Source organism: Doryrhamphus excisus, chromosome 3 (genome assembly GCF_030265055.1).
Source record: "Doryrhamphus excisus isolate RoL2022-K1 chromosome 3, RoL_Dexc_1.0, whole genome shotgun sequence".
NCBI lineage: Eukaryota > Metazoa > Chordata > Actinopteri > Syngnathiformes > Syngnathidae > Doryrhamphus > Doryrhamphus excisus.
The window spans coordinates 1,938,368-1,957,412 of record NC_080468.1 but is presented as its reverse complement, the minus strand read 5'-3'; the positions used below and the strand labels follow the sequence as shown (position 1 = coordinate 1,957,412).

Here is a 19,045-nt window from a genome sequence, read left to right as displayed (position 1 = left end):
AGCAGGAGTAACAGGAGTAACAGAAGTAACAGAAGTAGCAGGAGTAACAGGAGCAACAGGAGTAACAGAAGTAAGAGAACAGGAGCAAGGCAGCGTCCAGCAACAAGTCAAGAGAGAGCCGTGGAAAAGGGCGAGCGTTTGGATGAATGAGCAGGGTCCTGCTGACCCAGGCAGAAGCCCGTGCAGAGAGAACGTGGAGGATTATTGTTCTCTTTAGCTCAGAGACGACAGTGAGGCCACAGAGGCCAACGTGACCCCCGTGATGGGCACGTGACGGCGCTTTACAACTACATGCTAAAGGTCACATTGCTCATTTTCCACAAACGAAACAAGAAACTGTCGTGGCTCAAAACCAACTTCTTTTATTGACATCAGTACATGTCTAGTTAAGTCTGCAAATGTAAAAAAATGAAACATAAATATACTTAAATATGTTGGAAAATAACTTAAAATTGTAACACAACAATTGTACTTTGCTGGCATCGGATGTCTTAACAGCCCTTCCCTTTTTAAATGGTAGCAACATCAATATGAACACTTGAATGTAGTGAGTGAAATCGTAAAAGGTCCAGTGTTTTTAAGCAAGTGCTTTATTGCAGCAGAGATGCTGAGGCCGTGGTCCACTCCACTCCACTCCACTCCACACCTCCCGACTTCTGCTTTTGCTCCACTTTTCCTGAACACGTCACGGTGAACAAACACGAATGATGTAATCCTTCTGCCGCTCCGCTGCGTCCGGCTTCAAACAAGCTCCCTTCAAGCGTCCACGACATCACGACAACACAAGTCGTCTCCATTGTCACAACTGATAGACAAAACTCCAAAACAAGTGGAAATTCCCATCCCACTTTTTTTTTTTTTTGCCTTTTTAATTGCTCCCATCTACTCCAAGGGGGTCTTTTGCACCCCGAGTAGTGGTTCGAAGCTTGATTTGCTTCTGATAATATTGCTGATTCCTGCTGATTCTTCACAGATTGGGTTTTTTTGGGGATGTGCTGACAGGTTCATCGTTCAGGGAGGTTGATGATTGGCACCCATTGATCCAGACATCGGCTCTCGCTGCAGAAGCTGTTCACCTTGCTCAAAACGGTGTCCTGCCACGATGACTCCTCCGGGGTCTGGAAAAGACCACAAATGAGTCATACGGCTGCCATATTTATGCACAAGCAGCCTCTGTGTAGTGTTGTGTGAGCGTGAGGTGTTTCCTCTACCGACATTCCTCACGAGTCATAAGCGGGAGGAGCCCTGTGCCGGTTTACAGCAGGTTTCTTCCCTTAGTTTCACTCAGGTGAATAGGCCTTTGTGTGTGCTACATGTTGACAACAGTTGAACAAAAACAAACTTACAGTGACAAGGACACAGTGGAGGTCCAGGGGCTCCCCGCCATTCTGTTTTCCACCTCCTCCACCCAGTATTTCTGCCAGGCGCCGGGTGTTGTTCACCCTCAGGATGTTGATGTCATTCTCACAGCAGAAAGCCTGAATGAGCGTGAAGTGGATCTGCAAGGCCACGTCTTCCTCATCTTCGTCATCCGTGGCCAAGATGCACAGAACCACGTTATCAGGGTCCCTGGAGGGAGACAATAGCTACTTATGACACGTCTAAACAACTCCATTGTGCATACATTAGGACAGCAACGCATGCACAACAGACAACCTGATACACTAAGCACAACACATACAATAAAACATGCATATTACATAAAAATAGACCTATAAATGTATTATATGTTTTGTGCATATACCCTCGTAAGTAAATAAGTTCTAACAAACTTTTTAACGTACATTAGCTGACAATCTTTGCTAAATATACCGTCTATTGAATAGTACACATGCATATATATGTATATATGTCCTAATACTAATACTAATACTAATATACTCACTCATTGAGGGACTTGGCAGCTTCGTAGACTCCAACAGTCGTGCAGCCTCTGGCTTGGGCTCTGCTCAGAACTTCTTCTAAAGCTTTCGCCACTGAATCCATTCTACAAAACAACACAGCCCGCCACCCAAAAAAGAAGTTATTAAAAGTGGCAAAAAAAAAAAGACAAGTTGCAAGCCCGTCCTGCTTATCCTCCCTCCCGGCGTCTTCTCTCCACTGAGCCGTGGTCGAGGACGGACGACGGATGAAAGGTACAACCGTCTTTTTGACCGTTACATTTAAAACCTCTTTGATGCGTACAACGTAAAATGTGTCATACTATAACTGAAAGTGGTCATGTGTTTTGTTTTTTTTTCTACTTTCAAAGACTTTGCAGCGTCACACACAAAATACACACAGACACAGAAGGCGAATATCAAGTGAAAATACCTTTCTTGAGAGTAATCCCCACTTAATTCCTCAAATGTCATGTTGTACATAAAATCCAAATCCAACTTAGAGCGAAGTGCCAGTTGCTTGTCGTCCTCACACACACCTTTCAGCGGCAATGGTGCAACTGAGGTGGAAGTCTAGCAGCTTCACGTCAAGAGTGTGTGAGGGACAATGCTAGTTATGGAGGACATTTGCATAGCCGTCGCTATTGGTCCTATGCTAATTCCTTTGCTAGCGAGGTTGGGACAGACACACTACAGCAGGCGGACCCGTCTCCAGCTGGACGGCTGGTGGAACTGCAGCCATTTTGTTACTACTACAAAATAAACTGTCAGTATCTGCAACGTACATGCGGTCATGTGATTAGAACATTTACACGAGTCAATGCTCCACATAATTCTTTTTTTCAATATTATGACAGTAAAACACAACTTGTATGTGTTTAAAACACGCCTTTACTCACTTGTTTGAGCTAAACACACCGAATGACGTGAACTTGACAAAGCTCACCTAAGGAGTTCACGACTAAAAGACAAGATGGTTGAGGTAACTAACTGCATAGCAACGGGACGCTTGTTGCAGAGGAAGCCCTCTGATTGGTCAGCTCCAATTGGGGAGAAACCAATCCGAAAGCGCGCGCGAGATCGAAAGGACCGGCGCGAGACGGATAGTCATGTGACCCGACAAATCACAACAGTAGTCATTAAAAACAATTTCTGATCAAATTCGGTATGTATTGTCGTTTTATTTGGTAGAATAACAAAGATACATGTGATATACAGCAATACAATTTTCTAAATGTGACAGATGTTTATCTAAATGAATGAGTTACTTGCATTCTGTTAATATTATAGCTATCTGTTTTATTTTCATTTATGCTAACATATATTGTGTACAGCAAACTGTTCATAGTCATGATTGTCGTATACTTGTTGTATTGTATTTTCCAAATAAATTATTTTACTTGTACCATAACCCATCATAACTAATCAAAATTACAATCATTTCATTACGTTTGCTGTTGTTGCTTAAGCCACCGAAGATAAGCTTGCAAAATGAGGCTGTAGTAATGCGTATTTACACAAATGATGTCAATATTGATCAAATAACAGCTTCCTATTCCAACCAGAACTCTCCAACGTGCAAAAATGCATTTAAAATGTCCCCAACTTTGATCAAACATGCTTTATGTTTATGAATTTTGGTTCTTACAAAAGCTGCACCAAAACTAGGGACCTATACTGTCGACTTTATGGGGTTTTTGCTGCCCCCTCGGGGGGACAAATCAGTATAGCACTGTACAGTACAGTATTATTTGTTCACAAATGACAAACAAAATGCACATAAACACAAACAAACAAATAATGATAATGTGTATACATATATGTTTTAGTTTTTTATTTAATGAGGAGATAAAATGTTTAGCCTCAGACTCCCTGACAAGAGTACTGCCATTCAACTATTGCTACGATGTTACTTATTTAGGAATATAACATGCTGATGTCACATAATTCAGTATTTAATTCTCCCCCAATAAATGTCTCAATGCAATGCAATACAGTTTTCACAGGGAGCATCCTATGATGACATGAAGGTCTCCTTATGTACAATGTATAATCATAAGTAACTTTGAGTAAGTAACTCATCTTGAGTACAGTCAATGAATAAACCACCAGGTTAAAATGGTTTATCGAGAGTTAATAACAAATCTTTTGGCTATGCATGAACAAAAAAACGCTCACAAAGGCAGTTACTACTTGTGACAGCAAGACCTAGAAAAGTTTCACTCAAGGGTAAGTCTTCTTTTAACTTTAAAATGCTTGCAATATATAAGCAGGGGCTTTGGATAAATACAGCATGACTTTTTAAAAAAAAAAAAAGAAAACTATTAGAAACTGCCAGGGGTGGGAGAAAGTCAGTCTCAAGTCATGCTCAAGTCTTTAACCCGAGTCAAATCTCAAGTAAAGACAATACTGGTCAAGTCAAGTCCGAAGTCATAGGCTTGAAATTTTCAAAATCCCATTTCCCACAATTCATCAATTTTTCAGGGTTCAAATTGGTTGATTTTGTAAAAAAAAAAAAATGGTGTCAGAAGTGGGATCAACATGAAATCCATCTGACATTGGGAAAAATTGTGTTGGAATGGAGAACTTGTTCCGCCTCTGGTTGGGAGAGGTGATTTTTTAAAAGTGTGTATATAAACAAGCTGCTAGAAATAGATAATACTACAAATTTTGATGTGATACCAAGTAAACACAGCGATATCATGGTCATTTTTACTTGGACACACTTCCAGATCTTTGAGTAATATTGTGATTTTTTTCCCCCTATAATTTGTTGATCATGGTTATAACCAGAATAAAACACAAGACAAAGAGTTTAGGCCGACAAAAAAATATTCGTATCAACACGCTTATTTGTGAACTATATTTAATTACAACTGTATTAGCCAATGATAGAAGACAATGTAAGATAATAATAATCGAAATAATAAACAAACAATAATCAATAGTTTGTACAAAGGTACTACTGCTAAAAACTAGTATTTGCTCTTGGAATTTGTAAACAATATACTTATACTAATATATTTGAAGAACACAACAAAAGTAAAAAATACAGATATCATCATGCTAGTATCAATCCAATACCTTTAGTATCCTGGTATCAACAATATCATATTGATCCGCCCAATGGTGTCAGAAGTGGGATGGCTACCAGTTGACAGATGACACAGAATGATTGTATGTAAAATGATCCAAGAAGCATATGCTGTGTTGTCTCAGTAGAAGTAACAAAATCCAAATGGAACCTCCAAATATTCCAGAGGAGAATGTGGCGATGAAACGAGACCACGATGATCCTCTGCTGGAATACGCAGAGAGAGGCAAGTGGGCCAACAAGAGAGAGTTTCTTTTGGCAGTGGTGGGAGAAATCATCGGTCTGGGGAACGTCTGGAGATTTCCATATCTCTGCTTCAAGAATGGTGGAGGTAAGTGGAGAGTGATGCAACAAACCCACACCAGATAAATCACACCAATATGTCACTCAAATGTCTCCTTTAGGTGTTTTCTTGGTGCCATTCGTGGTGTTCCTGCTTACCTGTGGGATGCCTGTCTTCTTTCTGGAGTTGTCTTTGGGACAGTTAACCGGTCAGGGTGGAATCACGTGTTGGAGGAAAATATGTCCTTTACTTGAAGGTGTAAAACTTTTCAATACAAGTATTGGATACAGTGATGGAAAATGTGTTTACGTTATTGTTATTGTTATTGTTCAATAATGCAAAGGTTTAGGGTACGGCAGTCAAGTGATTATCTTGCTGACCCTCATGTATTACATCATCATCCTGGCTTGGGCCTTTCTCTACCTCTTCTCGTCCTTCCACGCTGAACTCCCTTGGGCCAGCTGCAATAACACCTGGAACACAGGTAGCTTTCATTCATGGATGACATCACCACTGCTTACTCAGTATGTAGTCACAAAGTCATCGCTGGTTTAGGCTGGAGGGTTTCTTGTGTTGATATAGCACAGGGGTGTGTACAAAGTGCACTGGCTCATTATTCTAATAATAGATTGTAATTTAACAAGAGAAAGAAAAAAAACACAATTTTAGTAGCATAAAGTTGAAATATTTGTTGTAATATGAAATATTTTCTGGAATAAAGTTGTCTGAGAATCTGAGAATGGGGCTGCACGGCGGTCGAGTGGTTAGCGTGCCGACCTCACAGCTAGTTAGGGGTTCAATTCCACCCTCGGCCATCTCTGAGTGGAGTTTGCATGTTCTCCCCGTGCATGCGTGGGTTTTCTCCGGGTACTCCGGTTTCCTCCCCCATTCCAAAAACATGCTAGGTTAATTAGCCACTCCAAATTGTCCATAGGTATGAATGTGAGTGTGAATGGTTGTTTGTCTATATGTGCCCTGTGATTGGCTGGCCACCAGTCCAGGGTGTACCCAGCTTCTCACCCGAAGACAGCTCCACCCTCATGAGGACAAGCGGTAGAAAATGAATGAATGAATATCTGAATAGAATAAATAATACCGTAAACAGTCTGGTTATTATTGTTATTGTCTAACCTTATCATGAATTCATTTTTACTATAAGGGGACTGTGTTGATTACCAACACAGCCGTTCATCCAATGGAAGCGTTTCTGCAAATTCCACATCATCTGTTGAAGAATTCTGGCAGTAAGTATTCATTCATGTTCTTGCTTAGTGAGGCTGGTTCTTGTGTTAAAGACTTTGGAGTGTATTGTTTTTATTTAGGAGGAGGGTCCTGAGTTTGTCTGGAGGCATTGAAGAGATGGGAAGCATTCGCTGGGACCTGGCTGGGTGTCTTCTGCTCAGTTGGATTATTTGTTACCTGTGTGTGTGGAATGGTGTCAAGTCTTCAGGAAAGGTGAGACAAAAAGCACAACTAAGTGTAATTTCAGTGCTGACGGTGAGCTCCTGTTCCAGGTAGTCTACTTCACCGCCACCTTTCCTTATGTGATGATGATCGCTTTGCTAATTCGTGGTCTGACCTTGCCGGGAGCCATGGATGGAATCAGATTTTACCTTTCTCCTGACCCGTCACGTCTGTCTGATCCACAAGTAAGGCAAACATATTGAACCACCAGGGTTACGTGCAGCATGGTGGCAAAGTGTTTAGCATGTCTGTGCCCTGTGACAGACTGCTGATTAATTCAGTGTGTAACCAGAGCCGGCTGGCCCATTAGGCAAAACAATCCACCTTCAATATAATTACAGTCGTCCCTTGTTACTGAACATCACGCTTCAAATACCACTTTATGACTATTTTTCAAAGAACAATTATGCCTATTAGTCCAAAATACAAAAAGACAAGTTATAAGACGTCTGATTACATGACCTTTCACCCTGCATGGAGAGTGGCCCCTGAGCCAAAAAAAAAGGTTATACTCACATTTAGTGTGGAAGTGGTAAGTTTTTGTATCTTTTGTCCCTTCCCCGATTGAAACAATTTCCTAAGTTTAGAATAAGTAAATCAGAGTGGCTAACTAGTTAGCTTGCTATGTCCGTTATGTCCTTGCAGTGATCCGCAATGTGATGTAAAAAGAGTGACTATAGGGCTGTTAAATAATGTTTACAGGGCTCTAATAATGTTACAACTCATATTCAAGTCATAAAAAGATCTTCTATGCTCTAACTAGGAAATTGAATCTTGAATCCTACTTCATGGGAGTTCACTTATTGCGGTCTGGTCTGGAAGCAATTAACAGCGATAAACGAGGGACGACTGTATGTTATTATATGTTATAAAAGCAGTTATTATTATTATTACTGAAATGGTAACGCTCACACTGACTGAAATGTATCGCAATGCTCAATTGGTATCACAACAAAGTCTTCCCAACTTCATTATATTTGTATAGTTTTGCATATAGTTCATGTCGGTATTTTAGATGTTATTTTATGTTGATTTTGTATACAGTTAGTTATTACATTGTGAAGATGCATGTTTTTGTGTGCAATAACATGCAATATAATCTCATCTAGCACAGACCACTGCCGAGGCTCAATGATTACACATTCAGTGCTCTGTATTAAATATAAAACAGGTATGGATGGATGCGGCCAGCCAGATATTATTCTCCTACGCTGTCTGCACGGGCTGTTTGTCATCTTTGGGAAGCTACAACAAATACAACAACAACTGCTACAGGTCAGGAAGATATTGTCATGTCTTTGTTTTCCAATGATGCGTGTTCCAAATGTGCCTTTCTACGTTCTCCAGAGACACGTATGCACTGTGCCTCCTCAACAGTTCAACAAGCTTTGTCGCTGGTTTTGCGATATTCTCAGTCCTCGGCTTCATGTCGTACGAGCTGGGTGTTGACATCGCAGTGGTGGCTGAATCAGGTATGACAGCTTGGGATTCATGATTGATTTCATGACTGAATCTACTTTAACATGACTTGCCCTCCACTATGGGTCCCTCGCAGGCCCAGGCCTCGCATTCATTGCTTACCCCCGGGCAGTCGCTATGATGCCTTTGCCACAACTCTGGGCTGCCTGCTTTTTTATCATGATTATTCTCCTCGGACTGGACAGTCAGGTAAAACTACGTATAGCACACATTCAGGAACTACTCTACTCTCTCTCTCTCTCTGTCAATAATCATTTCACTGACTTTATCTGCATTTCATTTAAGACCAAATCCAACTACCGCCATCCCTCATTTATCGCAGTTAATTGGCTCCGGACTTGACCCCAATAAACACATTTCCGTAAAGTATGATTCAATATTAATAAATGGATAATCTTTGTAGTAAGCACATAAAAAACCTGTTCATGACTTTGTAAATACAATTTTACCATTATTAGAGCCCAGCAGACATGAAATAACACCCCTATAGTTGCCTTTAAAATCCTATTATTTGCTCAACTGTTATGCAAGAAACTTTAAACATTAGCATAGCTTTATATAATATTAGAATAAGAACGACAAAAAAAGCAAAACACTTACCACTTCCACACACAATGGGAGGAGAACTTGTTTTCACTCTATCATGCCAGATACGCCATGGCTGTTCATGCAAGGTGACTGTTTTGTCATATTGTAATGTCATGTCTCAATAATAGAACCTTACTGACGCCTAGTGGCCAGAATACTACATACTACATATACCTTTGTCTTGAAATATTTCTTTACTGATAATTCATTCATTTTCTACCGCTTACACGAGGGTCGCTGGGGTACTGGAGCCTATCAGCTGTCTTCAGACAAAACTGTGTTTTGTGTTCACATTTTTCTGCAACAGATTCATTACATTTACCTTATTTCTTATGGGTCAAACAATTTGGTTAACATCCGCTTTGGTTAGAGTTGGACCTTCTGGAAGAGATTAATAACGCTAACCAAGGTTCCACTGTACAGCACACCAAATGGTACATATGTATATATATGTACATGTGTACTGTATGGTGCTTTTAACATGTTTCCCCCCCCACCCAGTTTGTGTACCTCGAAGGTTTGGTGACATCTATATCAGATATGTACCCAGCCATCTTTTTCACTGGGCATCGACGTCAAATTCTGCTTTTGGCCCTGTGTGTCATTTGCTTATCTGTGGGCCTCTGCATGGTCACTGAGGTCAGTGTGGACCAGTCCACAGTTCACTGGATTATTAGATTCAATGCTTATTTTCTGGTACAATTACTCATGTTTATTGTATGCGTGGCAGGGAGGACTGTATGTCTTTCAGCTTTTTGACTATTATGCCTGCAGTGGCATCCCCTTGATCACTTTCGCCATTTTGGAGTCCCTTTGCATAGGATGGATATATGGTGAGCGTCCATTAAAGTATCATTCATGTACCATCACACTTCCATTGGTCAGATTATATGCCTGTCTGTCTCCAAGGCGCTGACAACTATTACAACAAAATCAAGGATATGATTGGCTATCGGCCTTCACCTTACATGAAATACTGTTGGAAGTACATGACTCCATGTTTGTGTACAGTAAGTTTTTCGAATGCAGCAAACTAAGTACTCATTTTACTGTAAGATGACATTAACCACTGAGTGTTCCTTGCTTTCATAGGGGGTATTATGTTTCTTCATTGGCCGCTTCACCTCTCTGAAGTACAATAACACCTACCAGTACCCCTGGTGGGGGCACGTCCTAGGACTACTGCTCGCTTTGTCTTCAATTGTCATGGTTCCACTGTGGGCTCTCTACAGTGTTGCTACAACGCCAGGATCTCTCGTTCAGGTTTCTTACACGTCCATGTGTTCTTTCTGTGCTTTCTGTACGTACTTTAGTTGAAAGAATTATTGCACACTTTCTGAAAATCCTATCAACTTCATTTCACTTCTCATCTATCAGTGTCTGTGTCTGCCATATGATATATTTCAATGAAATTGCTAATCCAAACAACCAGTGATTTATAAAGGGAAATCTAGAAAATGACCAAACTTTTTGACAGTTAGTTTGACACTAGAGGTAGGGAACCTATGGCTCGGGAGCCAGGTAGGGCTCTTTTGATGACTGTATCTGGCTCTCAAGCGTTTCTTACCACAATAAAAATGTATTTTTGCTAACATTTTAAAGTAAACATCACAGAAATCACTGTTAAAAATATTAAAAATCAACAACTTTCTTATGCATTTTAATCCGTCCATCTATTTTCTACTGCAATACGGCCGACCATATCTATCTTTCCTGATGATATTTTCCAGGTCAAACACCAAAACTCGATTATTACTGGGTAATGCGGTAGTCTACCTCGGTCATTAAGATGTAAATATAAACTTTCCTCCTTTAGTCAAATAGTCACCTAGCTAAAGCTGCAGAACCAAGCCTTCTGGCAAAGATGGCCAAAAGAATGAAATATACTGAGTACGGTGCAAAACTATGCAGCAGCAGAAGTTGCATTAATGGCAGCAAGTATTTGATTTATTATTGGACACTGCGCTGCTCAGTGTGTGCTGGCCACACCCCATTGGCGTGGGGTAGTGTGCCTGGTCTACGTAATTAGAGCCCATTATATCTAAAACTGTTGGTCTTACATAAAAATGCACACATTTTATTGCATTCAATGTTTAAAAAAATGTATATGGCTCTCACAGATACACATTTTAAAATATCTGGCCTTCATGGCTCTCTTAGCCAAAAAGGTTCCCGACCCCTGGTGTTTACCATAGTCTCCCTTCCTCTTTCCAGAGGCTGAGAGTGCTGATGACACCAGCAGATGGCAGTAAGTCAGTGAACAAGTCTGACACATTCTCCCATCTCCAGTAAGAAGTGGGACATTTTTATTTTCAACAAATCTCTTCTAATACTGCAGCTTTAATGTAAACAATAAAGTTATTAGCTGCGTGTGATGACCTGCTTATACTGTATGACTGAATATTTTATTGAGAAATACTAAATAAATATAAATATAATTAAAACAACCTTCTCAACTTGGATGTGGAATAATAATAATAATAATAATAAATCCAGCATGTATTTTAACATTATAAACAATTATATCGGTTTTGTGATTTTTTTTTAAAGCCTGCCATAATTGGCGTTGTTCCCAAACTTGTCCACCAGAGGGAGACATCCGCCTGATATTAACAGTAATATCTACTGTAGTTAGTAGCATTGGAGTGTTGCGATGAGGTTCACTTGGATTTTTTAATCTGTTTATAATCTGTTGCTCCCCATATAACGGATTAACTACAAATGCACAAACAGTATTTTTAAATATACAATCATCCAAATACATTCAGAAGCTCTGTAGATACTCAACTGAGTGATGCATCATCTTTGCATCACTCATTGTATATTGTCAGGTATGATTTTCCATATCATAACTCATATCCATATCTCAGCTAAAAGTCACCTTTAGGACTGTCACGTTAAACTGCACACCTTTGGCCTAGTTTTCAAATATAAGATCCCACAGTGGGTACATACACCTGCAAAATAACTCAAGGATGGTATAAAATCATTTAAATTCAATGTAAAACGTAAGAATGGAGAAAACACAAATATAATCCACTTTACTAAAATATAGTATAGATAGTATGCAATGCATACATGAATATGTATTTCTTTATGTATCCAGTTCAATTTGACAAAATGGATTGGATTTGATTGCAGCTTACAATAAAGTCATTTAAATCTAATGCGTTTGCTCCTATACTTAGCTAAATAGGTGATGATGTTACACAGATAGCGTATGTGAGGTGGGGAACATTTTGCAAAAAGGCAAAAAAATGTAAAAAATATATATATACTGTATATACTATCTTGCTATATCATGATTAAAATATTGCTCCCTCATGATACTGCAGTTGTTAAAAATAATTCACTAATAAAGGACTGCTGTTTTGTGGTTGACTATGACTTATTATTGGGCAGAAAATATATAAAAATAAGTTATATGTTATATGGTGGTCATCAGTGGGCATCAGTAATGTTATGATTAGCTTTGACACTCCATGGAGGCTGAAACAAACAAAAAAAGTTAGCCTCTCATTCTGTGTGGAAGTGGTACATTTTCAGCTTCTTTGTTCTTCTTTGCCACTCCTTTCAAAAAAATTCAAATTCATTCATTCATTCATTTTTTACCGCTTATCCTCACGAGGGTCACAGGCCTATCCCAGCTGTCTTGGGGCGACAGAGAGGCGGGGTACACCCTGGACTGGTGGCCAGCCAATCACAGGGCACATATAGTCAAACAACCATTCACACTAACGTTCATACCTATGGACAATTTGGAGTCGCCAATTAACCTAGCGGAGATTGCCCAGGGTGGAATTGAACTTGGGTCTCCTAGCTGTGAGTCCTGCACGCTAACCACTCACCTGCCGTGCATCCCTAATATATTCAGTTTATTGAAATTTCACCGCAAAAGAGGAGGGATGACTGTATATACATAATATATATATATATATATTATATAATATATATATAAGAACAAAGCACTGTGTTATTAATAGCTATTGGCATCAAGATACATGGAGTGATTTTAATCCACATTTTTTGCTCGCCAGACGCAAGTGTGTGTTTTTGATCAAATGATTTTCAAAGAAAGTACCTGCGATGAAGGCCTTAAGACAGGGGTGGGCAAACTACGGCCCGGGGGCCACATCCGGCCCGCCAAGTGCTTGAATACGGCCCGCCTGTTCTTTCCAAAGTATTTCATTTAAACTCAGCATACAACCTGGCATCACGGCTTGAGCCAACCTTTTGATGGTTGAAGTAGCTGGTTTATCAATTTTGTTATTTGATGTGGTCTGTTGTTTACAAAATGCTCCTAAAAAAAGGGACACAAGCACATAATAATAAAAATAATAATAATAATAAATATAAAAAATAAATATTTTCCAATAATATTAAATAAATAATAATTATATTAATAATACAATCAATAAAATATTATTAATTATTACCATTAATAATATTAATGAATGATAATAAATTAAAAATAATGATTAATATTAATGATATTAATTAATAATAGTACTAAATAAAAATAATTATTAAATAACAATAATAATCATTATTATTGTTATTATACATTTAATTTCTAACACTTTATATCAAATAAATAATTTCAAAGTGCACATATAGCAGATTGCATGACACTTTTACATGTAAAACGTGTGTGAAATATACGTGTAAAAATTGACCGTTACGTGTAAAATATTATAGTCTGGCCCCCCCGTCAATGTTGTTAAATCAATGGGGCCCACAAGTCAAAAAGTTTGCCCACCCCTGCCTTAAGATGATGGAGAATGAAAGAAGACGACAGCGACCCGTGTCTTGTCACAATCATCCACATCTGTTTGATGATGCAGCAAAGAAGAGAAGTGGACGACTGGAGGCGGAGTGGCATCAAACTTGCGTTGAGGCACTGATGAATGTTGCTACGTGAGGAAAAAAGGGCTCAGGCGGATGTTTCTCTCTAATAGCCTGATTGCTCAATTAATTGTGGCTGCTTTCAGCTTCCCCCTTCTAATAGTAGAAAGGGGCCGTATTTTCTCTCAGATTAGCAAAGACAGCGTCTGACAGTCTGCACTGCTCAACGTATTTGGGAGGTCTAATTCATTCATAATGCCACAATGCTCCCCATCTATCATCTCAGCTTTTTCATCCGCTAACTTGCCGCTTGCTCCCTCTTCTCATTCCAGGCTGCTGGCTCCTCTGGGGCAGGTGGAGGTGGAGGGAGGAGGAGGTGTGTGTTTTTATGTAAGCGTGCATGCATATATATATATATATATATGTGTGAGAGTGAGTAATGCGTGAGGTGGAGGAGATAGGAAGTGTGTGCGTGTTTGCAAGGTTGCGAGGTCGTCAGCGTCTCCTCAACTGATGAATTATATGCAAGCAGGCAAAGGAGTCAATTATCCAAAAGAAAAGGAGGGGCGGAAAAAAACATGGGCGCCGCGCCTCGTGGCCCCAGGGTCCCTTTTCCAATTCAGATAGTGATTTTGCCCAAAATGTGGGGAAAAGACCATGAAGGAGAGAGTTGGATGATGATGAGTTAAAAAAGGAGGGAATGAATGAAACCCCACCTCCACCTTCATCTTCATCTTCACCTTTTGTGTTCTCTTCTCCCTCGATGGAATCCAGAAGGCACAAAATGCAAAAGGCTATTATGAGGCCTTCAGAGCGCACAAACGCCACTTATGATGGATGAGTGTGGGATTTAGAAAGGCCTCCTGTCCTCTCTCCTTTCCCCTCACTTGTCTCTTCTATCAGCTTCAACGGGGCCTGATTGGAGGACATGTCTAATATATTGGAGCGTTCCACACACTCCATGGCCGTTTCATTTAACAGGGGACGGGCAAAGATGGAGTGCTTTGGTATATTACCGAGAGGAAAGGTACAACGGCCACGTCAAACGTTGTCAAAATGTCGGTCGCTGTGCTTTGAGTGTAATAAATGAACATAAATGTGTCAGAGCGCCTCGGAGAAGAGTCCTACTTTATTTGACTAAAAGAATCCTAAAGAGATTTCACATTTTCCACAATAAATCTGTACGCTGGTCAGAGTGTTTATCTTTATCTTCGCATGCTTTTTACAGATCAATTTAATCTCCGCGCCGTGCTTGGACGTTGCTACCCAACTACAGCTTTAAGACCATCAGAGGAAAGGAGATAAAGTATAAGCTCGTAATTGGTGCACACAGCCAAAAGTCATTAACACTTTCAATCTGAAGCATGCGGATGCCAAGAGAAGACAAAGTATAATTAAGAAAAGATTCTTAAGTGAAACAAATGAGAGTGTGGAGGATGCTCTGAGAGACATAATCAAACAAAAGATGGGGGGGGGGGGGGGTGAACAGCACGCTCACCATATTAGCAACTTAAAGAAACTCACTTTTGACCTTAGTTTCTCTACTCTTAAAATCCATGTTTGTCATGCTTGTCCGATCATAAACAAATGTAAATATTAGTCAATGATAACACAACTGACCTTTTTTATTATTAAGGGAGAAAAAAAATCAAACTACTGTACACGGTCCTATATGAAAAAGTGTTATTGTTTCAACAAAACTACAATGAGATCTATCAGTCTGGAAAAGCTTATAAAGACCATTTCTAAAGCGTTGGGACACCAGCAAACCACAGTGAGAGCCATTATCCACAAATGGCGAAAACATGGAACAGTGGCGAACCTTCCCAGGAGGTGCCAGCCAAACAAAATGACCCCAAGAAAGCAGCGACGACTCATCCAAGAGGTCACAAAAGACCCCACGACATCCAAAGAACTGCAGACCTGACTTGCCCCAGTTAAGCTCAGTGTTCATGACTCCACCATAAGAAAAAACACCTTGTTCCAAGACCAAAACCACTGCTGATCAAAAAGAAGATTAAGACTCAGTTTTGCCAGAAGACATCTTGATGATCCCCAAGACCTTCAGGAAAATACTGACAAGACATTCAGATGGAGATATTCAAATCATTACTCATAAATGTCTTTGGTATTATCTACGGTACATAAAACTGAATGAAGCATTTCCACAATGAATCACCCCAAAATCCAACTAAATGAAATAATTATTCATAATAAATTAGAAAAATAAGAATACTATGCCAATTTGATGTCATCAAGCATTTGTGGATCACAAAATTATTATTCCAAATTTTTGTATACCAGAAGATGAAATCACACAAATTTAGCCAATTGTGTCCTCATCTACACACAACGACGTCATCGTATTTGCAGTGCGACTCTCAGCTGTCACAGTTTTCCTGTGGGACCCTCGACACCCCTGCTTCCTCTATTACCCCCCACCCTCCACGCACACACATCACCTCCCTCACGCCCCCCGGCAACGTCCGCTCCACAATGGAAAGCGACAGAGTGGTTGGGGAAATGATGGCCATTTATAACTGTATCCCACCACCTTCGCCACACACACACACACACACACACACACACACACACACAAACGCACACACACCCGCTGAGCTCATCCTAGTGTTTTCCTGGTGTGGAGCGGCCAAAATGTCCACACGAAGACATGCATCCAGGTAATAATGGTGGAATGTTAAAAAACTGTTGGCAGCTCCATTCTCAAAATATGTACCAATAATCAAAAGACAGTTTTTTTTTACTAAAATCATTAAAATGGTCAAATTGTTATTGCCAAAACTATGTCTCTGTGAAACACGAATCCGACACCTAACAAAGTCATCAAGTGCCAAAACAAAGCATCCGCACGTTGGGGACTCTGAGGAATGCCATGGCTGAGATTGAGCAAAAAATAAAGTTTGCCTCTCATTCTGTGTGGAAGTGGTAAGTTTTGGGCTTTGTTTTTTTTTCCCCACTCCATTTGAAACACTTTCTTACGTTTAGATGAAGTAAGAGAGAGGCTAACTACCATAGCATAGCTCGCTAGGTTATATGTGCACTGTGATTGGCTGGTGTAAATATTAGTCAACTGACAACTGACCTTTTTTATTATTAAGGGAGAAAAAAATTCAAACTACTGTCCTATGTGAAAAAGTGTTATTGTTTCAACAAAACTACAATGAGATCTATCAGTCTGGAAAAGCTTATAAAGACCATTTCTAAAGTCCAGGGTGAAGATAGCTGGGATAGGCTCCAGCACCCCTAGCGAGGATAAGGATCGGAAAACATCCGGGATTGAATGAGTTAAGCGTCACCTTATTGACATCACAGCCAAGGAAAAAGGAAGCCAAGCAAAGCCCAACAGCGGCCGCCGGCGTGGACAGGTAGAACGCCAACAGCGTCCCTCACCACTTCCATGTTGCCAGTCTACATCATGCCAGTCATTCATTTCATTCATTTTCTACCGCTTATCCTCACGAGGGTCGTGTGAGAGAAAAGACACAGGACCATACGACTCACTCTGAGTTAAAAGCCAGAGAATAAAAGTGGCTTTTAAGACGAGACTTAAAGCTTTCGATATCGGGGGCCTTTTTTACTTGGGAGGGCAGAGAGTTCCATAGTTTGGGGCCGACCACAGAAAAGGCTCGGTCCCCCCTGGTCTTAAGTCTCGTCTTGGGCACCACGAGTTGGAGCTGGCCCTCGGACCTCAGTGACCGAGCTGGAGAGTAAACTTGGATGAGGTCCGAGATGTATTTGGGGGCCAGCCCATTCAACGCCTTAAAAACAAACAATCAAATCTTAAAATCAATCCTAAAACCAACAGGCAACCAATGAAGGGAGGCCAGAATTGGGGTGATGTGCTCCCCCTTTTTGGTTCCTGTTAAAAGCCGTGCCGCAGAGTTCTGGACTTTTGGCTAATTCCAGAGTAAAGTGGGTAAGTAAAGGGTGTAAGACACATGGAGTACCTGAAAGGGAGCTAGACCAGCTGATGATGATTGTTCTCTCCTTTCTCTCCTTTCCAAATTGTGTTCATGTAAAAATGTGATGTATGGTTGCCATGGCAACGATAGAGCTACGATTCTCATCTTTAAAAGCCAATGTTGCATAAATACGATTACCAAACTATTACATATTGTGTCTTTAATTGGAGATGGAGGTGCCCTCGTTAGGATGTGAGACAGACATGAGAGTCGATGACAGATATCCAGTGGTTTCATGTTAATTAGCCTGGAAGCAAATACTTTCTAAACAGTCAGGCATCGTAGCGTGGATGTCAAAAGTGTGTGTGTGTGTGTGTGTGTGTGTGTGTGTGTGTCCATGCGAATGTGCAGGCCTGTCACTGCACTGGATGGGCTGTCACTTTGTTAATTGCCTGAGAGTGACCCTACCCCGCTCTGCTCACCTGGCTAATTACTGTGTCTCTCTAGCCAAGACATTGAAATAAATGTGAGTCCATTCCATTCATGGGGGGGGGGGGGCATTGTCAGCTTTGTCCTTCAAGTGATTGTTACACCCTGAGACTTTCTAACAAGTGTCACTTTAAGGTGATCTAGTGGGGAAAAAAGAAAGATTGAATAATTTATGGACTCGATCTGCTTCCAAGATAAATGTGGCTAAAATATCATCGATTTTCATAAGATGAACTGAAAATCCATTGAAAACTATGCTAATGTATGCAAGATATTTAATGATACTGTAGATAGAGATTTGGACAGAAGAGTGGTTAGCACGCAGGCCACACGGCTGGGAGACCTGAGTTCAATTCCACCCTCGGCCATCTCTGTTTGCATGTTCTCCCCGTGCATGCGTGGGTTTTCTCCGGGTACTCCGCTTTCCTCCCACATTCCAAAAACATGCTAGGTTAATTAGCCACTCCAAATTGTCCATAGGTATGAATGTGAGTGTGAATGGTTGTTTGTCTATATGTGCCCTGTGATTGGCTGGCCACCAGTCCAGGGTGTACCCCGCCTCTCGCCCTAATAGACAGCTGGGATAGGCTCCAGCACCTCCCGTGACCCTCGTGAGGATAAGCGGTAGAAAATGAATGAAATTTTGCGCTTATTTCTCCGTTAAGAACAAAACAAGGAATATCTTAAGTCTTAAGATATTGTCTTAAGACTTCTGGTGATCAAATATCTTATGAAAAACAAGCTAAAGTATCACTTAAAACAACAACATTCCCTTAATTCAGTATCTGAAGGACGCTACTCAGCAGCAGAAGGTTTGCCACCAGCTGCTTATAATGATCTGCCTTGTAGTTTTACAAAAGAAGGAAAAAACAGTGCAATAAAACAAAATAAGAATAAAATGACTGACCTTGCGACCCCGAACTGAAGTCAAAGAAAATACAGTGGAACCTGTCCAGTGGTTCTACAGTTCTACAGTGGTTAGCGTCATTAATTGGTTCCA

At 40.4% G+C, this 19,045-nt stretch overlaps 2 protein-coding genes across 5 annotated transcripts; one reads left to right on the top strand and one right to left on the bottom strand.

Moving 5' to 3' along the window:
- Nucleotides 1–339: 339 nt before the first annotated feature.
- Nucleotides 340–2,838, bottom strand: LOC131125744 (growth arrest and DNA damage-inducible protein GADD45 alpha-like). Of its 2 annotated transcripts, none has more exons than XM_058067581.1 (4): nucleotides 2,780–2,838; nucleotides 1,886–1,987; nucleotides 1,347–1,569; nucleotides 340–1,118 (listed from the first exon to the last, which is right to left on the bottom strand). In XM_058067581.1, exons 2-4 carry the CDS (start codon nucleotides 1,984–1,986, stop codon nucleotides 1,005–1,007), a joined length of 438 nt encoding a protein of 145 aa, XP_057923564.1. In that variant the 5' UTR covers nucleotide 1,987; nucleotides 2,780–2,838; the 3' UTR covers nucleotides 340–1,004. The 2 variants fall into 2 exon arrangements, with proteins under 2 accessions (XP_057923564.1, XP_057923563.1); XM_058067580.1 differs by lacking the exon at nucleotides 2,780–2,838 and adding an exon at nucleotides 2,314–2,611.
- Nucleotides 1,940–11,162, top strand: LOC131125743 (sodium- and chloride-dependent GABA transporter 2-like). 3 transcript variants are annotated; one of them, XM_058067578.1, is made up of 15 exons: nucleotides 1,940–2,135; nucleotides 5,141–5,305; nucleotides 5,379–5,513; nucleotides 5,601–5,741; nucleotides 6,417–6,501; nucleotides 6,580–6,712; nucleotides 6,772–6,906; nucleotides 7,893–7,996; nucleotides 8,069–8,193; nucleotides 8,277–8,389; nucleotides 9,290–9,427; nucleotides 9,519–9,621; nucleotides 9,698–9,798; nucleotides 9,881–10,051; nucleotides 11,003–11,162. In XM_058067578.1, the coding sequence occupies exons 1-15, from the start codon at nucleotides 2,129–2,131 to the stop codon at nucleotides 11,078–11,080; spliced, it is 1,734 nt and encodes a 577-aa protein (XP_057923561.1). In that variant the 5' UTR covers nucleotides 1,940–2,128; the 3' UTR covers nucleotides 11,081–11,162. The 3 variants fall into 3 exon arrangements, with proteins under 3 accessions (XP_057923561.1, XP_057923560.1, XP_057923562.1); XM_058067577.1 differs by having other exon boundaries at nucleotides 5,103–5,305; XM_058067579.1 differs by lacking the exon at nucleotides 1,940–2,135 and adding an exon at nucleotides 3,005–3,045.
- The last annotated feature ends 7,883 nt before the right edge of the window (nucleotides 11,163–19,045 follow it).